The sequence below is a fragment of the Peromyscus maniculatus genome, chromosome 14 (assembly GCF_049852395.1).
Source record: "Peromyscus maniculatus bairdii isolate BWxNUB_F1_BW_parent chromosome 14, HU_Pman_BW_mat_3.1, whole genome shotgun sequence".
In the NCBI taxonomy this organism is placed as follows: domain Eukaryota; kingdom Metazoa; phylum Chordata; class Mammalia; order Rodentia; family Cricetidae; genus Peromyscus; species Peromyscus maniculatus.
The window spans coordinates 73,677,446-73,700,940 of record NC_134865.1 but is presented as its reverse complement, the minus strand read 5'-3'; the positions used below and the strand labels follow the sequence as shown (position 1 = coordinate 73,700,940).

The window sequence follows — 23,495 nt, the reverse complement described above, 5'->3', positions numbered from 1 at the left end:
AGTTGCCTAGAAAATAGGAAGAGCCCCTTCCCTAGGCCAGTGGTTCTCAACCTTCCTAATGCTGCGACCCTTTAATACAGTTCCTCATCTTGTGGTGACCCCCAACCATACAATTAGTTTAGTTGCTACTTCCCAATTTAGCTATTGTTATTAATCATAATGTAAATCTCTGTGTTTTCTGATGGTTTTAGGTGACCCCTGTGAAAAGGTTGTTTGATCCCCCCAAAGAGGTTGATAGTCACAGGTTGAGAACTGCTGCTCTAGACTTTTGAGGAAGTCTAGTTGGGGTATGACCCTTGAGGGGCTCATGGGATGTGACAAACTGCAGAGACCAGAGAACCAAGATGGAGTGTTCACACCTGGAGAAAGCAGGGTGCTTGCTCTCTGAGCAAGTCTATATAGGACAGAGGGAGCTGGGCTCAGGGAGGCAGGGCCTTAGCTAGTCAACTGGTAGGAATTAGGACTTCTTGTCACTCAAGAGTTAACTAGAGAGCATTTTCAAAATTTTCTACAAGTTTCTATGGACACGACATGGCATCTGAGCCATTCCCAGGTATGGATCCCCGCAGGATGTGTCCTGGATACATCTGCTCACTGCCCCAGAGAAGGAGGACCCCATGTGGAGGTTGTGTTGGGAGACATCAGAACACCTCTGGCATGTATCTAGAACCTGGCTGATGGATTCAATCTCCCGGCGATTTTTAACTCTAACCAGCAAGTTCTTTGTCCCTTATGCACCTACCAAGACACAGCCATCTTTTCTATCCATTTACAAGGGGATCTTACAAAGGAGGGGAGGCAGGCGGTAAAGAGAGGACCACACCTTCCCCCAGGGGCCTAGGCAGGATTGGGGTAGTGTGTAGGTGGACATCAGCGCCTTGGTGGGTTCAAAAGTGTCTGCTATTCGCTGCTGACTTCCTGGGGAGACAAGCCAAGGTGGGCTAGAAGGCCACTGATGTGGTATGGGACAAGAGCAGCCCAATCTTACACCCGGGGAGGGGGAGGCCACAGAGAGCAGCCTCCAGTGCTATTCTGGACTCTCTCCTGCTTTCCCAGGAGAAATGACCCAAGCCCCTCTTAGTCCCCATTGTCTCTGTCCACAGGCTGCCCCACCTCAGTCCTGTGAAGGATTCAGGGAGGACAGAGGTCGGGAGAGAGACAGACACCTTCCATTTGAACACAGCAATGTGCTTGCTTTTCTGCCTCTGAAGAGAAAAAAAGCTGTGTATTTTTTTTAAATATTTTTTTTTTTTTGTAGCAGAAGTAATTACACCATGCTAATTTAGCTTTAGGGATAAAACAAAGAAAGTAATTCTGTATAGTAATGGAAGGATGTTTTTTTAAAAACAAAAGCCTATATTACCAAATGAATCTTTAAACTCATGAGGAAAAATTATTTAGTTAAACAGAGAACTTTTTACTTTCAGCCTGTAGTTTCCCAGATAGGAGAGATGCCCAGACATCTCTCATATCTGGGCCTTTGAGGACATTGGCACATAACGACCAAAGAAAACTAGTAAGAGGTGTGCCCTACATGCTCAAAGCATAGTTTTCTGTTTCTAACTGCAGTTGTGAGACATTTTATAGCTTCCAGCAAATCCTGAAGGAGGGGGAAGGCAGCTGGGATGGTCTCTGAAAAGCTATACGAGGACTCAGAGGATCAAAACACAGTGCGGACCCTCAGAGGCTGTGGCTTGTGCCTTAACAACATCTAAAAATTAGCATTTGGTCTTTTTTTTCTTTTCAGGAAAAAATAGGGATATTCAAAAAGGGCAGCCATTAGAATATGGGAAACTTCTGGGTAAATTTAATATTCTGAGAGGTTGGTTTTGACCCAAGAAATAAGATTCCTACATCTCCACTCAGGGCAAAATCACACTCATGCCACTGGGCCATGCTGGCCAATCAGCTGTACTAGCTAAATCGAGACCGGTGATGGGTACCTTTGGCCCCAGCTCCGCTACGTCCTGAAGCTAAACTAGATCCACGTGATGTCCAAATTTACATCACAGAGCAGTTAGGAGGCTCAAAGGGGAGACAGAAGCACTCAGAGCTAGCATGTGCCTGTGAAAGGGAGGTGGAGGTGTGTGTGTGTGTGTGTGTGTGTGTGTGTGTGTGTGTGTGTGTGTGTGTGTGTACGAGCTACTAGGGCTTAGAGCAACCCTGAAGCCTCTTGCAGCTGAGTTTATACTGAGGCACCTTCAGGCTCCTTCACTCAAGCTTAGCCGTTCTTTTTAAGGGAAATCTGTAGTCTCACTCTGGAGGCCACCAAACTTATCCAGATAGATGAAAAGCAAAGCCTTGACTCAGTTGAGCTACTAATACTGATGTGAACCCTGAATTGAAGGCTGGGCAATGGGAGTGAGGTCTCATCATAGTTCTGCTTAAGGGAACACAAGCTTGAACACGTTGTCCCTTGAAATTTAGAGAACATCACTACAGATTCCACCATGGGCCCAGAAGGACTCAGCTGCTGGATTTACAGTAGCCACCAAGGTTAAAATCACTAAACTCATTACCCTGGCTCATTCCCATGCCTTCTACTGTGCAAAATATCTCAGTATTCAAAGTGCATCAGACCCGATAGACTTTTGCAATAGAAACATTAAAAAAATAAAAACCTCACTATATAAAATTAATTTGTGCTTTCTCATTAGAACCCAGGAATGGTTTATAGTTATGAATCTGTTACACAGAGATTCCAAAGCTATGAAGCAGTCAAACAATGTTTCATATTTGCCTGTGTTTGGGTCCATCTCCCATCCCTGGCCTTGCATGTGTAGCAAACTCTGAAGTTGAAAAGACTTAGCTCTAAAAATTCTAAGGTATGCTTTTCCCACTTGGCTTCGGCCAACCAGGAGAGTGATTCGTGGGCACTCTCTTCTTGTCATTAGCCATTGCTTCTGCAATTGGTTGGGAATATAAACAACTGGGTCTTTCAGTGGGGTGGTTTTGAAAGCAGAGCATTAACAGAGCCGTTACAAACCTGAAGGGCGGTGCATGGCATCCTAAGGTCTGAAATGTGTAGCTGTGACTACATTGCCCACTGTGTCTCTGAGTTAGCACCTGTTTCTGTGTGGTCGTCCACCTTTTGCTATATTCCAAACCAAATCGTCCCGGAGCCAGCACAAGATGACACGCAAAGGATTCTTTTTTTTTTTTTTTTTTTTTTTCTCCAAGGGTAACCTTTTTGGTCCCTGTCAATGATCCTCTCCTTTTGTGTGGAATGATATTCTTCAAGTATGATGATCTATATGTGACGTTTTATTTTTAATATTTCATTGCTCATTTTCTGAATGTGTCAATAAAAAGGATAACAGTATTTGCTTGCTTTTCTCTCTTCTACTGGGAAATAATGCTTCCACTCTTCCTATTTTTCCTATAACTGTAGTGGTCTCAATTCCCTGCAGGTGAATGCCTTGTCTCTTCCAAGTTTCCAGTGTTCCCAGCAGAGTCGGATGCTCATCGTGACACAATCTGCCTTCTCCAGGCCCAGAGTTGACACTGGCCAACCACAGTCCTACTTTGCACTCATCTAGGACACCTCACGTTCACTGACTGACTCATTTCTGAGGTTGCCCATGGGACAGAAAGACAAACAGCACACAGAAGTCCTGTTGACTAAAGTGTGCAAGAGAGAAGAGACACGATGCATCCCCGCAGCCGGCAGCCAAGAGTCTGTGGAGTTGCTCAAATGATGCCTGGACCCTGCCATGCAGGGACAGATACCCAGCAGCCTGGCCCATGACCGGACAAAGACCATGGTGGCCCATCCTTCCAGCTCATGAAAGAATTGACAGTGGCTGCCAAGGCAGGAGAGACCTGTGTGGAGAAGGAGAGAGAGAGGACGCCAGCATCATGGTGGCCACAGCAGTTTCTTTTCCGGGCAACAGCTCAGCTTTAGTCATCTTCTCGGCACATGGGCAAGTTGACGAAGGTAAAGACGTTAAACTCTATCATTATGGAGAAGCACAGGAAGACGGCATATAGGACCAGCACGTAGATGCCCAGCTTTCGGTCCAGGCGCCATTTGTTGAGGTGGATGCCAAGGACCTGGGAGGAGACAAGAGCAGAGCTAGACTTGGTGGGGCTGACAGACTCAGAGGCCTTTTAAACCAAAAATAACAGTGTGCGCTCCAGAACTTTTTGTAAAATGTAGTCAAGTTTCTGGTCCAGTTGAGACTAGACTCTGAGACCTGCCCCATGACATGGCTGATCCACGGTAACAACTCTCATATACTGGCCCTCCCCTAGGAGACAGGCTACTTCCTCAAGGTCCAATGTGTCCTCACCATGGCCCTTCCCTAAGGAAACCAGACCTTCCCCTTTGCCTCAGAACTTGGCATCATAATTGTTTCTCTTCAGCTCATTTCCCAGGCTCATTTGAGCCATTCTGGGTGAACTTCTGCCTGGGCCTCCCTTTGTTGTTGGGGGAACAAGCTCCCCCCACCCCACCCCAAGTGCCCTTGCTCTTATCCCTGAATCAAGGCTTTTCTGGGTTGGACCACAGCTGCCTCCACAGAGTACAGAGATCTGTAAAGACAGAGAAACCTGGCTTCAAACCACATTTTTGCCACTTGCTAACTCTGTGGCCTTGGGCAAATTGCTTAACTCCTGAGCCTTGATTTCTTCTGCAAAATGGGAATAATAGTACCTTCCTCATCAGGGGTGGTGGGGACTGAACAAAATACCACAGATATAAAGTACCCAGCATAGGTCTGTTCATGAGAGCTGGGAGGATCGCACTGTCGTTACATTTTGTCCCGAAGACTGTCATATCTATTTGTCATCTCAGCAGGTGAGCAGAGTTTCTATCTCACTGGATCAGTTGGAAAGAAATGAAATGTAATCATGTGACATGACAACCCTTGAGACATGTTTGTGTGCACGTGTGGGTACATGTAGAGACGAGAGGATAATCTTGGCTGTCATTCCTCAAACACTATTCACCTTCTTTTTGAGTCTCTTACTGAACCTGGAACATTCTAATTTGGCTAGGCTGGGTCGTCAGAGAACCCCTAATGGCCTGCCTGACTCTGCTTCTCCTGCACTTGAATTACAAGTGTGCATCATTATGACCCCTTATTTGAACAACATGGGTTCTGGGACTCTAACTTGGCTTTAACTGACCAAGCTCATCTCCCAGGTCCGCTGGTGACATCTCATTTGCACAGGATGAAGTACCATGGTGTCTGTAGTTATTCTTGATCCCCCCCCCCAAAAAAAAAGAAAGAAAGAAAAGAAAAAGGAAAAAGTAGGTTTTGGGTATCTTTGAATATATACATCTCCTTGGCTTTGTCCCTCAGTTCGGAAGACAAGTAACAGGAGGTGTGCACAGCCAGGCTGAATTAGATGAAACGCAGTGTGCATGATGCTCCCTCCCATTCTGAAATGGTAAAACTCACAGTGAGAGCGACGGACCCCAGCAACAGCACCACGGAATAGACCAGTCCCCGGCTGTTGATCTTCACCTAGAAAGTGAAGCACACAGGCCCAAAGCTTGAGTTTTGGCCAGTCTTTTCCCAAAGCCCAGCCCTCTTCAGAATATTCATTCTCTCCTTCAAGAAACACAGGGCTCCCTCTGGTGAGCATGCAGGAATGGTCAGGACCTTGTGACAAGGGGGAGCCATAGGTTCAAGTCTGCACTTGGTTCATCAGGAAGTGGCCCAAGATGGGGATAGGTGCCAGTGGGCTTAGTCAAGAGGAAGACACTGATGAGCATGTAGCAAGCACGGATTCACTCCTGCAGACAAGACTAGACTGTTCTAGAAGCCATCAGACAAAGTGGGCCCTAAGGACCCACATTGGCAGCACATCTCCCCGGAACTCCGGGCTGGAACCGGGTGGACAGATCCTTCCCTCTGAAACATACCTATGCCCTTCTTCAGGAAGTGGCAGGACTTACTGTGGATCCATAATTAATAACCATGGTCTGCAGGCCCCACGGGATGCCAAGCCCCACCAGGATGTCAAACACATTGCTTCCGATGGTGTTAGAGACTGCCATGTCTCCAAGTCCTGGGGGGGATAAGCAACACATTTCCTTCCATCAGGAGTTGGTCTCAGGGAACCCCCACTTCCTCTCTGAGGAAGTCCTAACCCCATACCAGCACTTCAGAATGCGGCCTTATTTGGAGATAATGGCTTATGATGAAGGCATTAGGCTGAACCATGGTCCAGCCTGACTGACTGGTGTCCTAGGAAAAGGAGAAATCCAGATATCAACAGTACACAGGAGAAAATCAGGCCAGGGCAAAGGTCGCCAAGTAGAGGATTCTCCCTCACAGCTGCCAAAGGTGCCAGCCTTGTCCATGCCTTGACCTTGGCTTTCCAGCCTTCAGAAATGTGAGATGTAAACACTGTTTAAGTCCCTCTGCCAATACCGGTTCTAGAAAAGAACACAGGCTCCACCATTATTCTCCTTCAGGTTTGTCTGCTGCCATTCTCAAGGGCCTACCACTGGCTCCGCCTCTTTTAGTTCCTCCATCTCTGCTGGGTTCGGGTGGTGTGGGAGGCCAGCTGGGAGACTGGCTCCCACATTTTACCCCAGGGCATCTTGAGGAGCAAGGGATAAGAGATTCAGATAGAAGGATAGAGAAGAGAGAAACAGAAACACAGGATAACCTTGGGAAGGCCTGGATCCTTATCCACCAGCCCCTCCTGTTTCTTCTCAAGGGCTATTTATAGGAATGCCAAGGGGTGGAGCAAAAAATGTCCCCCCAGCACAGCCAAGTGCAGACCCTTTCCAATCACCTGGTAACCACACATGTGGTCAAGCTCAAGCCATCTTCTAATGCAGCCCTGCTGGGTGAAGTAAGCTCAGATCTCTCTAGGAAACCTTTATGGGCCTTACCACTCTCACCCGGCAGGTGACCAAGGGCTAATCCTTTGCTAGAGGCTCAGTCTCAGGATGCTGGTCGAGTATCTTTCCACCAAGCCATGATGTATATAGCTGTGCCAAGACAGTGGCATCCATGGCTTTATCTGGGACCACAGAGCATCAGCCCTTACATTCCTGTGGTTTCTGCAGGATGACCTTTCTCTTTGCAATCAGAGGCCATTGTTCCCTTTCCTGCCCCACTGTCCAAGATCCTGTTGGTCACATAGCTGAGGCACATCCTCTCTTGAGGTGGGGATCATGAATTAGAACACATTTTAAGAAAACACTCGTGTTGGCTGAACTCTGACATTGTTCCAGCACCCACAAATGAGGGCACAGAAGGAACAAGCCTGAAACACCAATGTCTACAACCTAACATTGCTTTGGTAGCTGCGTCATTCATCAGCAAGTCCATCCAGCATCCAGACCCGCCTCTTCACTACCCTCCAGTGTGCCAGGCCATTCCTTCTCCCTCGTTCTCACCACTGTCCTCTGATGACACCCAACACATGCCTCTCCCTCCCTGGCATGAAAGACTTCAGCTTCTTGGCAGCTTAGGGCTCTGAGGTCTGGATCTCTATGACCCTGGTCTACTAGGCTCCTAGACTCTAGCAATGTGAAGGAACTGTGCAGTTGATTGTTTGGGACCAGCTACTTGTACCTGGTGAGGACGGGCTAGAGATGTTGGAATTTAGAGGTGGGTGGGGGATATAGGAGATGGAAATGAGGGATGATGATGATGATGATGATTGTGTCTCAAAGCAACTCTCTGGGCTGCACAGGTGGCTGGGAGCCTTAGGGCAGTGTGACACACCCCTCAATGGGCACATAAGTCACCTGGGTCTGTTGTAACATGCAGGTCGTGACTGAACAGGGACAGTGCATGGCCTGAAGGTCTGGGAATATTGTGAGCGCCCCTGTCAATTTCTGCCTGCTACACTTTGACCTGTAGGGAGCCTTCAGAGAGGCCTATGGCAGAAGCTCCTGTCAGGGAACCCGCGTGATCTCCTGCTTCACACAGTTGACTCTGAACCCTTTGTCATAGAGAAGCTTCATGTCTACCCGGTTCTGTGGATCACATCGCTGTTACCTTATGACAGCTTTGCACTCCAAACCTTAGCCATATTCACACTTCTTCTGCCATGGCTAGTGTGAGACTGTGTCCTACTACAGGACTCTGCTTGTCCTTGTTCCTAAATAAGACTCTTCATTGACACTGGGACCAGCCAAACTGCAATACTTCCTGCTAGCCAGGGTTTAAACCAAACATCCTTTTGTCTTGTTGTCTTTCCCTGGTGCTCACCCAGAGGTGACTTTGTCACCTGTGTGCTGTGGAGTATCCATGAGACTGACTTTTCCCAGCTTCATGTGACTGAATGCCAGCTAGGGCCCCACGTCCCTCAGCCTTCTTTCCACTCATTGTATTTGTGTAAGGTGTTGCCTGCCTCCACTTCATGTCCACCCCAAGCCTCTGACTGTGACTGAATTTAGGATTTTTACAGATGCCATCAAATAAAGTTAAACTGAACTAAGTGGGCTCTCACCCAGCATCGGCTGTTCTTATAAGAAGGAAGCATGGCTACAGAAACACAAAGACACACACAGCCTGGAACAACAGAAGCAGAGCCGAGAGGGGTACAGCTGCAGGCTGAGTAAGCCAAAGAGCCCCAATTCACAGGAGGCCTCAAGCAGGCTCTTCCTGGAATTTGAAGGGTGGCGAGGCCCCCCAGGCTCCAGGCCCTGGGTTTCAGACTTTGAGTAAGGTTAAGTTCAGTTGTGTTGATCTGCCCTAGGAAGCAAACATACTAATGTCAAAGGTCACCCAATTAAATTCCATTCCCCTCAGCTGCTGTTTCCAATGGCCTCTAATTTTCTACAACAGGCACCTGTCTACCCAGCACTCAACACGATCTCACACTGTCTTCTCTTCACGCCACTGTCTCAGCCTTTGCATCTCTGAGAGGAATGTGTCTTTTTTCCAGAACCAGCCTTTCTCCCTGGCGGTGCCTTCTTCTCCTGTCTCCTGGGGACATGCTTCCTGTTCGGCCTTTCCATCACATGGACTTTCAAAACTCTTGCCTACCAGGAAGACATGCACTAGCCCACTCTGGGAAGCTGTCTCCTTGGTAGAGAGGAGCGGAGAACGAAAGGCCAGGCTTAGCAGCTCTTTGGTTTCTGGGTCAAAGACTGTGAATCCCTCCTCATTTTGCTCAACTTGGGTCACTTCACAAACCCAAAAGAAACCCAACATACAAAGCAAAACGCTTCACATCTTCTAGAATTCAGGGGGACAGGAAAGAGCCGTTGTCTAGGATTTTCACGATGCCTGTCTGAGACAGACATGGTTCTCATTTGTTATGGCTTGAATCTAAAATGTTTCCAACAGACTCATGCTCTGGACACTTGTTCCTCAGATGGTGGCACTATTTGGGGACACTGTAGAGCTGTTGGGAAGTGGAGTTTAACTTGTGAAAGTAGGTCACTACTTCCAGTTTCTGGTTCCCATCCACCATGATGTAAACACTCATTACCACCTATGTCTAGTGCCATGTTCTACCCTGCGGTCCCTGTTGTGATGGGCTGAGCTCTCTGGAAACGATGAGCAAAGAAAGCTTTCTTCCCTTAGGTCATTTTGGTCAGGTAATTTGGCCATAGCAGAACAAAAGTAACTAATGCATATAATCAGTCATTTGCTGTATGACTTCTAGGTTGAGGCTCTGTTCCCAACTCATGTTGTGACCTCAGGACCCATCTCCTTTAAAACAACCACACAGGAAAATACTTCGAAAGATCTAGGGGAGTCCATCCTAGTATTTGCTGTAGTGTGGTTTTCTTTCTTCTGGGCATATCAAGACCATCCCATATCCATCCTGGAGCAGAGATAACTTTGGCCCTGTAGTCATGATAATGAAATGAGGAGAACCATAGTGACAGTTGGGCCTGTGGGTGACTTCCCAAGCAGGAGAGGAATGAGGATCATTAGATCCTCACCTGGCATTCTACCCTACCACTCACCTCCCAGCTACACAAGGCCTATTGGCTCTAGCATCCTCTTCCCCATCACTCACCCCTTCCTCCTGGTTACACAAGGCTTATTGGCTCTAGCATCTCCCTCCCCACCACTTACCCCTGCCTCCTGGTTACACAGACCTATTGGCTCTAGCATCACCCTTCCCCACCACTTAACCCTGCCTCCTGGTTACACAGACCTATTGGCTCTAGCATCCCCCTCCCCACCACTTACCCCTGCCTCCTGGTTACACAAGGCCTTTTGGCTCTAGCATCCCCCTTCCCCACCACTTACCCCTGCCTCCTGGTTACACAGACCTATTGGCTCTAGCATCCCCCTTCCCCACCACTTACCCCTGCCTCCTGGTTACACAGACCTATTGGCTCTAGCATCCCCCTTCCCCACCACTTACCCCCTGTCTCCTGGTTACACAGACCTATTGGCTCTAGCATCCTCCTTCCCCACCACTTATCCCTGCCTCCTGGTTACACAGACCTATTGGCTCTAGCATCCCCTCCCAACCAGGACCTGTGCAGCTGAGAAGCAGGAGGGAGGGATGCACGGATTCCATGATGCAGCTTCCATGAGGCTGTCATCCACAGTGGGGTGGGACTTTATTATGATGCAGCTGTTTGGAGGTTACCCACATTCCTGTAGTAGCCAGGCCCTCCCTCACCATACTCTGTAAGTAATGGCACTAAAGTCTCTGGTTCCCCAGGCTAGACTGAGATGGAGTCATTTCTTGGGCTGTCATTAGTACCCTGTATGGTGTGAAGAGATATGTGCTCCTGTCTCCTCAGGAATAGTGATACAACAGTAGTCACCCCACAAGGGAATCTAATAGATGACAACTTCTAAATATCATGGCACCCTCTGGGCGGGACCTGACAACTGCCAGTTCTAAGAGCCATAGCTCAGCCAGTGGAGATGGGGAGCTTGCCAGGGGGCACAGGAGGCTGAGGCTCAATCCGTACCTTGTCTTGCCACAATCAAGCTGGCCATGCAGTCTGGAACACTTGTGCCTGCTGCCAGGAAGGTGATGCCCATGATGACATCAGGGATCCCAAGAGTGTATCCGATAATAGTCACCTGCAGAAGAGGCCAGAGTCAGAGATCGGAGTGAACTCACGATGCAACAACCCTGCAAACTCTCCTTACCCAGTGTGCTTTTAAATTAAATGTGATGGTGGTGTAATTAGGAGAAAAATCTTGAATATGGTTTACTTATTTATTTATTTTTGGAGGCAAGTTCCCATGTAGCCCAGGCTGGCCTTGAACTTGCTATGTAGCTAAGGATGGCCTTGAACTTGGAGTCTTCCTGCCTCCATCTACCTCCTAAAAGCTGGGATTCCTGGCATGCAGCACCACACCTGCTCTATGTAGTACCGGGGACTGAAATCAGGGCTTTATGCATACCAGATAAGCACTCTACCAATGGAGCCACGGCCTCACCTTCTTAAGGAAAAAATTTTTTTCTGAGACAGGGTCTTACTATGAAGACCAGGCTGGCCTCAAACTCAGAAATTCTCATGTCTCTACCTCCCTAGTGCTGGGATTAAAGGCGTGCACCATCATGCTCAGCAGAGAAATCTTTGCATGTTTTTTTTTCCCTGATCACGTAGTATCTGCTTATGGCTTTAAAAACTTTCTTTAATTTTCCCCCCATTTTACTTATTTTTTATGTGCATGAGAGTTCTGTGTGCATGTAGTTCCCAAGGATGGCAGAAGAAGCATAAGATCCCCTGGAACTGGAGTTACAGATGGCTGTGAGCTGCCACATGGGTGACGGTAATTGAACCTGGGTCCTCTGGAAGAGTAGCCAGTGTTTTTATCCACTGAGCCATCTCTCCAGTCTTGCATTAAACATCTTTATAAAATAAAATGAAAATGGCAGTTAACTACCATTTTTTAAGAGCATCGACAACCACTATTGACACATTACATCTGTAGGTAGGTCCCAGACTTGAGGACATAGACAATCCCTTGGAGAGTTTATTAGAACCAGATCACCAGGCCTCACCCCAGAGTCCCACTGTGAGGCCTAACAACTTGCATTCCCAGGTGGTTAATACCCTGAAGCTGCTGGTCTGAGAACATTTGAAAAGGTGTGTGCATCCTTGTTTTTGGGAAAAAAGGGAGGTCAGCTCATATTATCACTATTCTTTTTTTTTTTTTTTTTTTTTTTTTTTTTTTTTTTTGGTTTTTCAAGACAGGGTTTCTCTGTGTAGCTTTCCTGGAACTCACTCTGTAGCCCAGGCTGGCCTCAAACTCACAGAGATCCACCTGTCTCTGCCTCCCGAGTGCTGGGATTAAAGGCGTGTGCCACTATTCATTTTGTAACTGTCCGTTTCATGTAATAATATACCACGAATACCTCTCCACTAGCAACCATCGCCTACACACATTTTAAAATGATGCTTAGATTTCACTGTATGGCCTGTGTATTATAACTAATCCACCACTAATATTTCGATGGATTCTTGTTGGATCCCTATTGAGGACTTACTGTATCCCAGGCAGTCTACAAAGGTATCTTACTCTCTGTCTTAGGGTTTTTATTGCTGTGAAGAGACACCATGAGCACAGCAACTCTTATAAAGAAAAACATTTAATTGGGACTGGCTTACAGTTCAGAGGTTCAGTCCATTGTCATCATGGTGGGACATGGCAGCATGCAGGCAGACATGGTGCTGGAGAGGTAGCTGAGAGTTCCACATCTTGTGCAGGCAACGGGAACTAATCTGTCTCACTGGACATGACTTGAGCATATATGGGACTCAAAGCCCACCTCCACAGTGACACACTTCTTCCAATAAGACCACACCTACTCTAACAAGGCCACACCTCCTAATAGTGCCACTTCCTTGGGGGGCCATTTTCTTTCAAACCACCACATTCCACTTCCAAAAGCTCGTAGCCATATCATAATGCAAAAATGCATTCAGTCCAACTTCAAAAGTTCCCAGAGTCTGATATAACAGTCTCAAACTTATTTAAAAACCTAAAGTTCAAAGTCTCTTCTGAGATTCATGCAATCTCTTAACTGTAATCCCCTATAAAATCAAAATCAAAAAGTAGATCACATACTTCTGACATATGATGACACAGGATATAAATTACCATTCCAAAATGTAGGGAAGGGCGCACAGTGGGGAAATACTGTACTAAAGCAAGACCAAAAACCAGCTAGGCAAACTCCACAGTCTGCATCTCTATGTCTGATGTCAAAGTACTCTTCAGATCTCCAACTCCTTTGGACTTGGTTAAATGCAACACATTTCTTTCTCTTGGGCTGATTCCACTCCCAGTTAGCAGCTTTCCTTGGCAGGTATCTCATGACTCTGGTATCTCTAACATCTTGGGGTCTCCAAGGCAATCCAAGCTTCAACTTCATAGCTTCATGCAATGGCCTCTCCAGCCCTCCATTCAGAGACTTCCCTGACACATGCCTGGCCTCAGCAGCTTTCTTTAGTCATGGAAGCAAATTCTATAACCCTTTTCTTCGATTTTCACCAAATTATATCTTCACCTATTCTTCACCAAAAGATCTCAAGAAAGATCCCTAGGCAACATACTAAAATTCCTCCCCTCTGAAACTTCTTGAGTCAGCTCTGCTACCCATCCCCAGTTCAAACCACACCCAACACTGCTGTCTTCCATGTTCCTACTAGAACGGCCCATCAAGCAGTACTTAAAGTGTTCAACTGCTTTTCTAATCCATAGTCCCAAGCTCCACATTCCTTCAAACAAAAGCATGGTCAGGCCTGCCAAAGCAACACCCAACTTCTGTCTTAGTTTGGGTTTCTATTGCTGTGAAGAGACACCACAACCACAGCAACTCTTAATAAGGAAAACATTTAATTGGGGTAGCTCACTTACAGTTCAGAAAGTTCAGTCCGTTATCATCATGGTGGAACATGGTGTTGTGCGTACAGACATTATGCTGAGAGGTAGCTGAGAGTTCTAATCTTGCACAGGCAACAGGAAATCATCTGTCTCACTGGGTGTGGCTTGAGCATATGAGACCTCAAAGTCTACCTTCACAGTGACACACTTTCTCCAACAAGGCCACACCTCCTAATAGTGCCACTCTCTTTGGGGGCCATTTTCTTTCAAACCACCTCACTTTCATAATCTTATCTACCCTATTATTTTCTGCCTATTGGTGAGGAAGACACTATTGTTATGCCAAACGAGAGACAGAGAGGTTAAGTACCAATGTCCGTGGGCACCAGCTGCTCACAGTGGAGCATGGTCTCCCAGCCAAATGCTCCAATCTCCTCTGCATCAGTGTGTCTGTATGTCAATGTCTGAATTGTCATCTTTTTACTTCCTTAAGGAGAAACTCCAAGACACAGACCTGCTGGATCAAAGGCTTCTCAAGAAGATCTTGATGCATAGTCACAGTCTGCCAGTGAATGCCATTTGAGCTAATGACACTGGCAAGGCAGCTGAAGCCATTAGGAGCAGAGTTAGGGCAGTCAGATAGAAAGTCTTAGAGGCATTTGGACTACCCTGGTTTACCCCTTGGCTGCAGCTTGCCTCTTTTCAGAGAGATCAACAGTGATATCCCTCAGAACTGATCATATCTCAGTTGTGAGAGTTTTAATTGTCAACTTGACACGTTAGAGTTATTAGAAAGGAAAAAAACCTCAATTGAGAAAATGTACCCATAAGATCCAGCTGTCGGGCATTTTCTTAATTAGCGATTAATAGGCAAGGGCCCAGCTCACGACGGGTGGTACCATCCCTGGGCTGGTGGTCCTGGATTCTGTAAGAAAGCAGGCTGAGAAAGCCATAAGGAGCAAGCCAGTAAGCATCTCTCCTCCATGGCCTCTGCTTCAGCTCCTGCCTCCAGGTTCCTGCCCTATTTGAGTTCCTGCCCTGACTTCCTTCAATGATGAACAATGATATGGAAGCATAAGCCAAATAACACCCCCCCCCACCCCCCGCTTGCTTTGGTCACGGTTTTATGGTTTTTCATTATAACAATAGAAACCCTAAGATAACCTTAGAATTACCTGGGAAGATAGTAATAATGAGGCATTGTCTAGATGAGGTTGGCTTGTGGGCATGTGTGTGGGAGGATTGTTTAATTGCATTAATAGATATGAGAAGAGCCAGACCACTATGGGCAGTACCATCCCTAGGTTGGGGTCCTGAACTATAGAAGCATGGAGAAAGTGAGCTGAGCACTAAGCGTTCATGTATTCACGTCTCTCTCTGTTCTTGAGTGTGGATGTGATATGACTAGTGGTCCTAAGTTCCTTTAGGTTGCTTTCTGTCCAGGTATTTTTTTTTTCCACAGCAACAGTAATGAAACTAGGACATTAATTAATGGTTCCAGTCCCAGCAACTGCTGTATGACTTCGGACAATCAGGCTTGCTTCTCTAAGCCTCTGCTCTCTCTTGGGCTCAGTGGCAAGAATGCAATGAGGAAGTGTAATGTGAATACCTGGCCAGGGCCACATGGCCATGGTGCAGTGTTTCCTTCTATTTCAATCATTTGTTTGTATTCTATGGGGACAAGAAAATGAGAGCCATCAGATTTCAGCGTCCTGAGAGCCCCAGGCTAAAGGTGCTTCCCAAGTGCCAGGCTCAGCCAGTATGTGTGGATTACAGAAACAGCCCTGGGAGAAGAGCAACAGATGAGTTTGAACATACTGCCCACACTCAGAGAGGGTCCAACACACTACCAGGTACTCCTGCTCTTGAGTGGGGACAGAGAGACAGACACACACACCCCTCATTTTCTCAGACAGTGGCACACTGCTAACATGCCCTGGCCCTGGAAGGAGGGGCTCAGGAGAGGGATAAAAGAACAACTGATTCATCATTACCAAGTCCACACTGTTGACCAAAGGCATCTCCGCAAGCCACTAGCTGTGACATACAAGGTTTGAATCGGTGATGCTGGACATCTTAAGGGGGCCACTGAGCTACAGTGGAGTTGCTAGGAGTGCCTCCTTTTTAAACTACTGAACTGTATGGCTAAGAAGCAGCGGGAGGTGGGGGGGGGTGGGGGGTGGGGGGGGTGGGTGGACAAAAGATGGGCACAATTTGTAGGTATGCCCACACACTTCAGGGTCTGGGGTCAGGAATGTCACATGAACCTTATTTTACCCTGGACTCAAACTCCAGTGCTCCAAGCCTCCAGATGGGAAGCCATGTTCCCAGCTTCTCTTTGTTCCCCAGTGTCCCCAACTGTGCTTTAGAAAGGACAGTCCATTTGAAGGTCCCTCTGCTTGATACTGACATTGGTGCATTGTTTTTTTTTGGTTTTGTTTTTTAATTGAGACAAGGTTTCTCTTTGTAGCCTGGCTGGTCTAGAACTCATAGAGACTGGCCTGCTTCTGCTTCCAAGAGCTAGGATTGAAGGTGTACACCTCTGACATTTGTAAGTGGTTCTTCTTAACCCCTTAGAGGTGACAGCCTTTAAGGCGAGGGGTTGGGGATGGCCCGGTGGCTTCACTTCTCCCTGGTGCCCCATTAGGACATAATGGAAGCCAGCACTGGCCACCAGGGCAGGCACATCTTAGAGGTCAAGGTGAGCTCAGAGACACTGTCTTCTTTATCCCCTCTTATCATCAAGATGGTTTTATTTCCCCAAACCGAGGCCATCAGTGCTCAAAGCCATACTGGCCCAGTAGGGTGGCGCTCATGACCCCAGTCCAACCTGGGCTAGGAGTCTGGTTTTCAAAACAAAAGCAGGATTTGTAAATGAAGATACTGAAGGTGGGAGTGTCCCATCTCTTTGCCACCTAGAGCTCACTGAACAGTGCTGACATTTTCCGTAATGAGAGAGGAAAGAATTTCTCAAATTCTTTAATTTGACCTTCCTAATTCCCATGCCTACTCAAAGTTCACAAAATACTCTACTTTTTTTTTTTAACTTGTCATATTTTGGGAATATGACTTAGTAAACATCATTGGTCCCTTTACAATGTAAAGATGGCTCACTTTTCATTTTGCTCAGGGAAAGTAAGATGTGAGATTCAATTCCTTTAAGGTGTGGCTATTATCGTCTTTGAGACGCATCTTTTTCTAGGGATGTGGGTAGGAAATATTTCAAGCCCCCCAAACAAACAAACAAACAAGCCAACAAATGTACCATGTACTATTCAGGATCCAACAACTGGGCTCTCTCCACACAGGGCTGGGAAAAAGGGAAATGAGACAGTGGCTGGTTGGAGAGCAGGATGTCTAACAATGAATGGGCCAACAGGCTTGAGAGGCAGTGGTGGTCACCCCAACTTCACGGAGGGGCTCACCTCGGCTCTAGGAGTTGGGTCAGTCAGCCACTTGCTCCACTGTAATGGTCTTAAGAGGCAGGGCCAGGCTTCAAATGTGTTCTCTTGGGCAGAGTATGTGGTTCAGTACCAAGTACTTGCCTAGCATATGCAGGTCCCTAGGTGACTCTCCACAGCCTATCCTTCCTGCTAGCCTGCATCCTTCCTCTAGGGTGAAGGGAAAGAGGCCCTTGGGCTCACAAAGAACTTCTCCTGGCCCCATTGCCTCAGCAGTCAAAGCCTGCTCACCTCCCTGATGCTGCCCTCTGTGTTAGGAGGAAGAGGAAATGATCTAATGAGGTACGTGCACTGACAGACGAGCTTCACAATGAATGGAAATCCAGCCATATTGTAGCTACCCCCCCCCACCTTATTGCTCCTAACCCCCTGCAGGAAACAGGGGTTTTCCAATTCCATCATTAGTCCCAGCTATTCAGACAACTGTGGGTTCTCCATGCCTCAGTTTCTCCATCAGCAAAGTAGGGACACTAAAAATATTTATCCCATGGGGGATGTTAGGAGGCCCAAATGGGGCTTCTATAAAATTGTCCTGTGTGTCTGGCACAAAACGGGGCAGCTTTTTGACAGAGGGTTCCTGCTACCTTTCAGCGACCCCATTTCTTTCCTTTACATTCCTCTGGGAACCCTAGAAATGAGGGGCCCAGGACTGGTGTCTGCTCACTCTGCTCAGCCCATCAGTGTAGCCTCTTGCATGTCTCCCTTTCCAATGCCTGCTCCCATCTTAGAGGGAACAAAGCGTGGCGTTCACTCTGGGTACACAGAAGGTACTGCGGTCCTATGTCAATACCACTTTCTACTGAGAAAGAGACCGAGGTCAGCAAGGCCAGCAACTTGCCCACAGGGGGGACCGGAGCTTAGAAGAGGCTGGGCAGGGGCTGTCACTCACCAGCCACACCATGAGGTAGGAGAACACGGCGATCCACAGCGTGGCCGTGATGAAGGTGACCATGAAGAACTTCTCCCAGCGGGGCTTGCTGCAGTTGGGGATGGTGACGCAGAGGAGGAAGATGAGGGGCCAAGTGAACACCCACTTAGCCTTGTCGCCTTTTGCCTCTGCAAAGGGGGGTGGGGTAGAGCAAGGGGTGGGAGAGAAAGATATTGGGTTATGCGATTGCTAGTCCACTCCTGGTTTATTGTTTTCAAGTTAAACTTGTTGTGACTTCAAGCAACTGAGGCCATGGAATTGTCCTCCATCCAGCATGTCATCTGGAAGTAGCAGGAGGACTCAATGCTTGTTGGCTGATCAGCTTTAGTCCACTGAAATCCATAATTTGACCAGACAAGGAAGGTGAGCCAAGAGCAGGATGACACTGGTCCAGGGGAGCTGTGAGGGGGAGGTGGGCTATGGGTTCTGGAGTCAGACAGCCTGGAGTAATTCCATCAACTCTACTTGTTCCTCTGAGGGTAAGGGTCAGACTAGGACAATGACAATGTAGTAACTGGCCTATGGAGTGTGGCAAGCACGGTGCTGAGCGCTTGGCATCTTGCTGTCTTCATCTGCTCATAAGAACATTCTCCTTGTCTTGGTTGTTGCAGGGATGGTGTGACACGGAGTGTGGGAAGCACCAGGCATGCAGCCCAGCACATGGGATGAGGCAGCAGACGCTGGAAGGCACGCTGAGAACTCGTGCGCAAGACCCCAGAGCTGACGGAGAGCATCAGTATGTGCATGCAAGAAAGGCACGTGTTGGGGCCGGTGAGGTAGCTCTGTGGGTAAAAGCTCTAGTGACTTATTGTACAACTGCCTCCTAAAAATTGTCCTCAAGCCTCCACACAACACATGCATGCCTGCACTCACACACAATGTGCACATATGACAAAAACAAAATATTTTATTACACACACACACACACACACACACACATACACACACACACACACACACATTTCTGCACGTATTTATTTTGTGTGAGTGCATGGGGGGTTGTGTCACAGTGCTGGTGTGTGCAGGTCGGAGGACAACTTGTGGGAACCAGTTCTTTCCTTCTACTATGTGGGTCTGGGTCACTGAACTCAGGTCATCAGGCTTGTGTCAAGAGTCACATTGTGTCAATGAGCCATCTCATTGGCCCTCAAATATTTAAAAAAAAAAAAATAAAGTACACACACTCCCTCTGAGTACACACCAACAGTTCTCTAGAACAGACTGAGCGTGGGGCTGTAAAACAAGACCCAGTGGGTTTAGAAGGACTGATATCAGGCAGTGTGTGCTTGCCAACCTCAGGGAATGGGATTAGAACTCAATGTTGGGAGGAAGGCTGGGAGATTTGCAAGCAATTGGAAGTCACATAGGCCAGTCCTAGTAACTGAGAGGTCAGAGAAGAAATCACGGGAGAAATTAGGAAATACTGCAGGAAACAGAAAACAAAATGTAAAAGGTCAAAACTCACAGGATGTGGTGGAGACTGGCCCCAAAGGAAATGTCTAACTGTAAATGCCCATGTTGAAGTGGGAACCATTTGAAAACCCAGGACCTTATTCTCCTCCCAAGACAAGACAAAGAGAAGCGAGGATTAGGTTAAAAAACTGCAGAAGGAAGGAGTGGCCCGTGGAGGATCCCTGGGGTGTGGGGTAGACAGACTAGCTAAACTGGAGAACTTGTCTCAAAAACAAGGTATACGGCTCCTGAGAAATGACGCCTGAAACTGATTTCTGGCTTCCACACACATACACTTCCTATACACATGTGCACCTGTGTGCACATTCAAGAGAAAAGGGTTTTGAACAGACCATTCTCCAAAGACACAAATAGCCATCAAACCTATTTTATAATGCCCAACACAAAAAATAAAAAAAAAAGAAATACATAAGTGTAAATTTCTTTAGTCATTAAGAAAATACAATTAAAATTATTTTACACCCAAAACTATGACTATAGTAAAAAGACATAACAAATATTATCAAAGATGTGGAAAAGTAAAAATCTCACATATTGGTGGAATAATACAAATGTATAGACTCCTTAGAAAATAGTCCAACAGTTCCCCTAAAGAGTTCAACATAGCGGCCTCATCAGTCACTACCTGGCTTCTCCATGCACACCTGAGAGATGAAGACAGATGTTGTCACAAAAACTCAAATGCTCACACAGTCACCCCAGTGAGGAATGCATAAGCCAGCTGTGCTATGTCAGACCAGGGAAAGACTGAAATGCTGAGGCATGCATGCCTTCATAGGGAGGGGTGCTGGAATGATCCTCACAAGGAGGGAAGCCAGACACAAAAGCCACATAGTGCTAGACTCCATCTAGATGAAATGTCTGGAAGAGGCTAATCCAGAAACAGACCAGTGGTCACCAGGGAGACAGACGGGACTGGGAATCTTCATTGGTGGATGTATTTGGTGATTTTTTTGTTTTGTTTTATAATAAAAATATTTTGGAATTATATACTGACAAGGGTCATATTGTTCTCTGACTACAGAAGAGAAAATGTAGAATCTATTTTATGGCATATGGATATCTCCATTTTTTAAATGTCAGAGCAGGTTGGAGTTCATCAGTTTCAGAGCTGTCTATGTGCGCATTATTATTTCCTAAATAATTATAATCAAAGTGTGTTTACTTACAAAAACAAAACAAAACAAATCAACAATGACAACAGACTAACCCAGACTGCTTATTAGGAGCAAAGAAAACGTGGTTAGCTTGAGATCAGCAAGTCAGCTGGTTATCCATCCAGATGCTGCAATTAGGAAAATATCTGTCTCCTATCTCTTTCCAAAGGCACCTCTCCATACTGGGTATACCCAGCATAAACAGGAGAACAGTTTTTGTCCCATGGTTTGGCCCAAATTCCAGGCTCCCCTCTTGTCAACTACATCCCAACCCATCCGGGCTGCTGAGGAAGGCTGAGGCATTCTAAGACTCCATGCATAGGAGAATAATTAACTTCATGGAATTGTGACCCTGGCCACCTAAGTACCCAGGAACCTCTCTGCAGATAGACACAACACTGCAGAAGAGCACATTTCTTTCACAGACACCAAATCGCATCAGGCATTTGTCCCTTTGCTGGTATGGGCTTTGCATATTGTTTTGACATCTGTCATCATCTTGGCCCCACCCAAGCAGTTAGCATCAACACCTACCATAGTTTCCTTGGAAACAATCCTCTAGCAGACCCTGTCTCTACTGTTGTGGTTTTTAACAGTTGGGTGTCTTACACTGGTGGATTAGAAAAATCACTTTAGTGGATAAAACCAGTATTTCCATAAGAAGAAATAGAAAATAATGGGGTTACACATAGTGAAAGCTAAATATCATTCTATGAAACCAGTATGTGTGTGTGTGTGTGTGTGTATGTGTGTGTGTTTGTGCATGCACGTACACACATATATATGCTTGCATGTGAGTATATAGGCCAGAGGTCAACTTTGAATGTCATTCCTTGGGACTTAGCCACCTTGCTTTTATTCTGAACTGGGTGCCATTTTCTCCAGGCTTGTTAGCCTGTCTCCACTCTCCCAGCATGAGGACTACAAACACACACCACCAAGAAATAATTTTAAAAGGCCATGAGGCTACAGGGTGATGGGAAAAATGTCCACCCCAAGGAACATCCAGTGCCGATGGTCAGTGGTAGCATTCTTGCCTCCCAAGTGACAGCTACCCCAGTGCTTCTGGAAGCCTCTCCTGGCGCCCAGCCTTTCCCTTCCTGTGCGCCATCACAGACTGATAGATATGTCAACACCAAGGAGAAGGTCTTCTTTCTTTCCCTAACTCAATGATTTCTCCCTTGAAGTAGAACATTACAACTTAATTATGTGACAAAAAAGTATTTAAGACGAACTGTAACCAAACAGATGGCCCACCATGCCAGAGGGAAAGAACAGATGTAGCAGTTGATGAAAACCTCACACTAATTTGGATGGTTCACTAATTGGACACTTCAATTAAGGGAGTGGCTAAGTTGTGGTCCTGGGGGTAGACTGCACCCCTGGCTGCTGGAGAGATATTCTTGGGCCCTGGAGCTAAGTGTCCACGTGGCTTAGACAGTGTTCCTGCTTCTCAAATGCAGAACCCCTTGGAAGGATCTGACCAGCCTACAGGTCTGATGCTTTGGAAGGTCTGGATGAAGGATCTGGAAATTTGCATTTTTCAAAAAATATTGTATCTCCTCTCTGTGGTTCAGGTTGGCCTCCCACTTCTGGCTCCTCCCACTCAGCCTGCAGTAGCTGGAGACACAGGGAGTTGTTACCTAAGATACTTTTATCTGGGCTGGAGAGACAGCTCAGTGGTTAAGGGCACTAGCGGCTCTTCCAGAGGACTCAAGTTTGTTTCCCAGCACCTTACAACTGCTTGTAACTCCAGTTCCAGAGGACCTGATACCTTCTTTTGGCCTCTCCATGTGCTAGACATACAAGTGGTGCAGACATACATGCAGGCCATCCATTCACATTACAAAAAGAAGAGGAGGAGGAGGAGGAGAAGGAGGAAGAGGCAGAGGAGGAGGAGGAGGTGGCGATGACAGAGACATAATTCTAACTAGTTCCTAGTGGTTGCTCTTAGGCTGGGCCATAGCGGGAGAACCCCACTGCAGGTTAACTCCATTTGAAAACACTGGAGATATAAGTACCACATCAAAAAGTCACCCATTTGAAGTGTTTGGTTAGGTGGGTTTTAGTACTTACATAGCCATTAAGTATGACAGCATTCAAAATAATGTCCATCATCCCCAATAGAAACCCATACCTATTAATAGCGTTCCCTACTTCCTCTAAACTCTGGGAACCACGGACTTGTTTTCTTTCTTTCTTTCTTTTTTGGTTTTTCGAGACAGAGTTTCTCTGTGTAGCTTTGCGCCTTTCCTGGAACTCACTTGGTAGCCCAGGTTGGCTTCGAACTCACAGAGATCTGCCTGGCTCTGCCTCCCGAGTGCTGGGATTAAAGGCGTGAACCTTCAGATTTAATTATTCTGCACAGCTCAGCTAAATGGGATAGAAATGTGTCCTTTTGTGCCTGTTTTTTTTTTTTTCACTTAGCACTGTGTTCATGTAGCAGGTGCTAACACTTTATTCCTTTTCACAGATGAATAATCTTCAACAATATGAATATGTTTTTTTTTCCAGGGCTGTGGATTGAACCTAATGCCTGGCATCTGCTAGGCCAGTGCAGACAAGTGCTCTGCTACTGAGCTGCATCCTCAGTTCTGTATGAAACGTATTATGCTTATTCATCCTTTAATTAATGGAATATTCCTACTTCTGGGCTTCTATGAATAGTGTGGTTTGAATACAAGTGTTTGTGTGTTTTTGTTTCTCCACTTTGCTGTATTACCTCTTTTTATTTTGAGAC

At 46.7% G+C, this 23,495-nt stretch overlaps 1 protein-coding gene across 2 annotated transcripts in view; it reads right to left on the bottom strand.

Moving 5' to 3' along the window:
• Positions 1–3,147: 3,147 nt before the first annotated feature.
• The window catches only part of Slc24a4 (solute carrier family 24 member 4), a 142,134-nt gene continuing 121,786 nt past the window's right edge, over positions 3,148–23,495 (bottom strand). For both annotated transcript variants that reach the window (XM_006990888.4, XM_006990887.4), the window contains exons 13-17: positions 18,087–18,253; positions 10,865–10,979; positions 5,906–6,018; positions 5,406–5,471; positions 3,148–4,053 (exon numbers count right to left, since the gene is read on the bottom strand). In XM_006990888.4, coding sequence (XP_006990950.1) covers positions 3,901–4,053; positions 5,406–5,471; positions 5,906–6,018; positions 10,865–10,979; positions 18,087–18,253 — 614 coding nt within the window. In that variant the 3' untranslated portion in view covers positions 3,148–3,900. The remainder of the gene's footprint in view (positions 4,054–5,405; positions 5,472–5,905; positions 6,019–10,864; positions 10,980–18,086; positions 18,254–23,495) is intronic.